This window comes from Apaloderma vittatum, unplaced genomic scaffold, assembly GCF_000703405.1.
Source record: "Apaloderma vittatum isolate BGI_N311 unplaced genomic scaffold, ASM70340v1 scaffold17140, whole genome shotgun sequence".
Classification (NCBI taxonomy): domain Eukaryota; kingdom Metazoa; phylum Chordata; class Aves; order Trogoniformes; family Trogonidae; genus Apaloderma; species Apaloderma vittatum.
The window spans coordinates 12,985-13,831 of NW_009696408.1; the positions used below are offsets into that span (position 1 = coordinate 12,985).

General features: G+C 45.1%; 1 protein-coding gene across 1 annotated transcript in view; it reads right to left on the bottom strand.

Annotated features, from left to right (window-relative positions):
- Positions 1-825, bottom strand: part of HHIPL2 (HHIP-like 2) — a gene marked incomplete at its 3' end in the record, with an annotated part of 12,249 nt that extends 11,424 nt beyond the window's left edge. Inside the window, exon 1 of the mRNA XM_009874772.1 lies at positions 442-825. Within this exon, the coding sequence (XP_009873074.1) occupies positions 442-825 (384 nt within the window). The remainder of the gene's footprint in view (positions 1-441) is intronic.
- Between the last annotated feature and the right edge of the window lie 22 nt (positions 826-847).

Consider the following 847-nt stretch of genomic DNA (forward strand, 5'->3'; position numbering starts at 1 on the left):
GCAAAACACATCCTTCATGCAGTCCAGGGATCCAAACATTTTGCCTGATAATTCCCATATCATTTGATCCTGTATATATTTATAACCCAGCCCATAGTAGCTGCAAGCAGAAAATATTGATCTGCAACCCTCCCCTTCATTATGAGAAAATTAGCAGAGCAGCAGGATTCCCATCATCTCCATTGGGCAATGTTTTCATAAGTCATTGCCAGGAAACATGACTATATTTTGCGACATACCACAAATTGACCTGTCTTACACAAAGTGCTTTGCAGAACACATGCTGAGGATTAGGTACCAACACCCTGCCAGCTCACTTTTCCCCTACTCCCACATCTCTTTTCAGAGCAACATAGCTAGTTACAAGTGGTCATCAGAACCAAAATTGACCCCCAAGTAAGCCCAAAGCATAGGAACAGAGATACTGTTTTCCTGCCCTACCTGGCAAAGGATATTTTTGATATACATTCCACACGCTTCATGCTCCTGGGGATCAATGTAATCCATGATGTCCTGGTATTTGGCTGCAATGCTGTTGTCTCTCTCCTGATCACAGCAGCCGAAATTTGCATAGGCAGAGCAGAACTCCAAGTGGACATGGGGCTGGAAAGGCGGCCCATAATCCAGACACTGAGGATGCCCCAGCAGAGTGCCTGTGAGGCACAACAAGGAGATGCAAAGAAAGACATGTGGGCAAGAAAAGGAAACTCCAGAGCTGCTGCTGCTCTTGCCAGCGTACAGCCAAACATTCAGTTCCTTCAGTGCAGGTTTCTTGAGGTCAGACGTATAGAAATCTTGGACAGCTACGTCATGTGGTTCATTCATTCTCTCCTTTTAATAGTTGTCA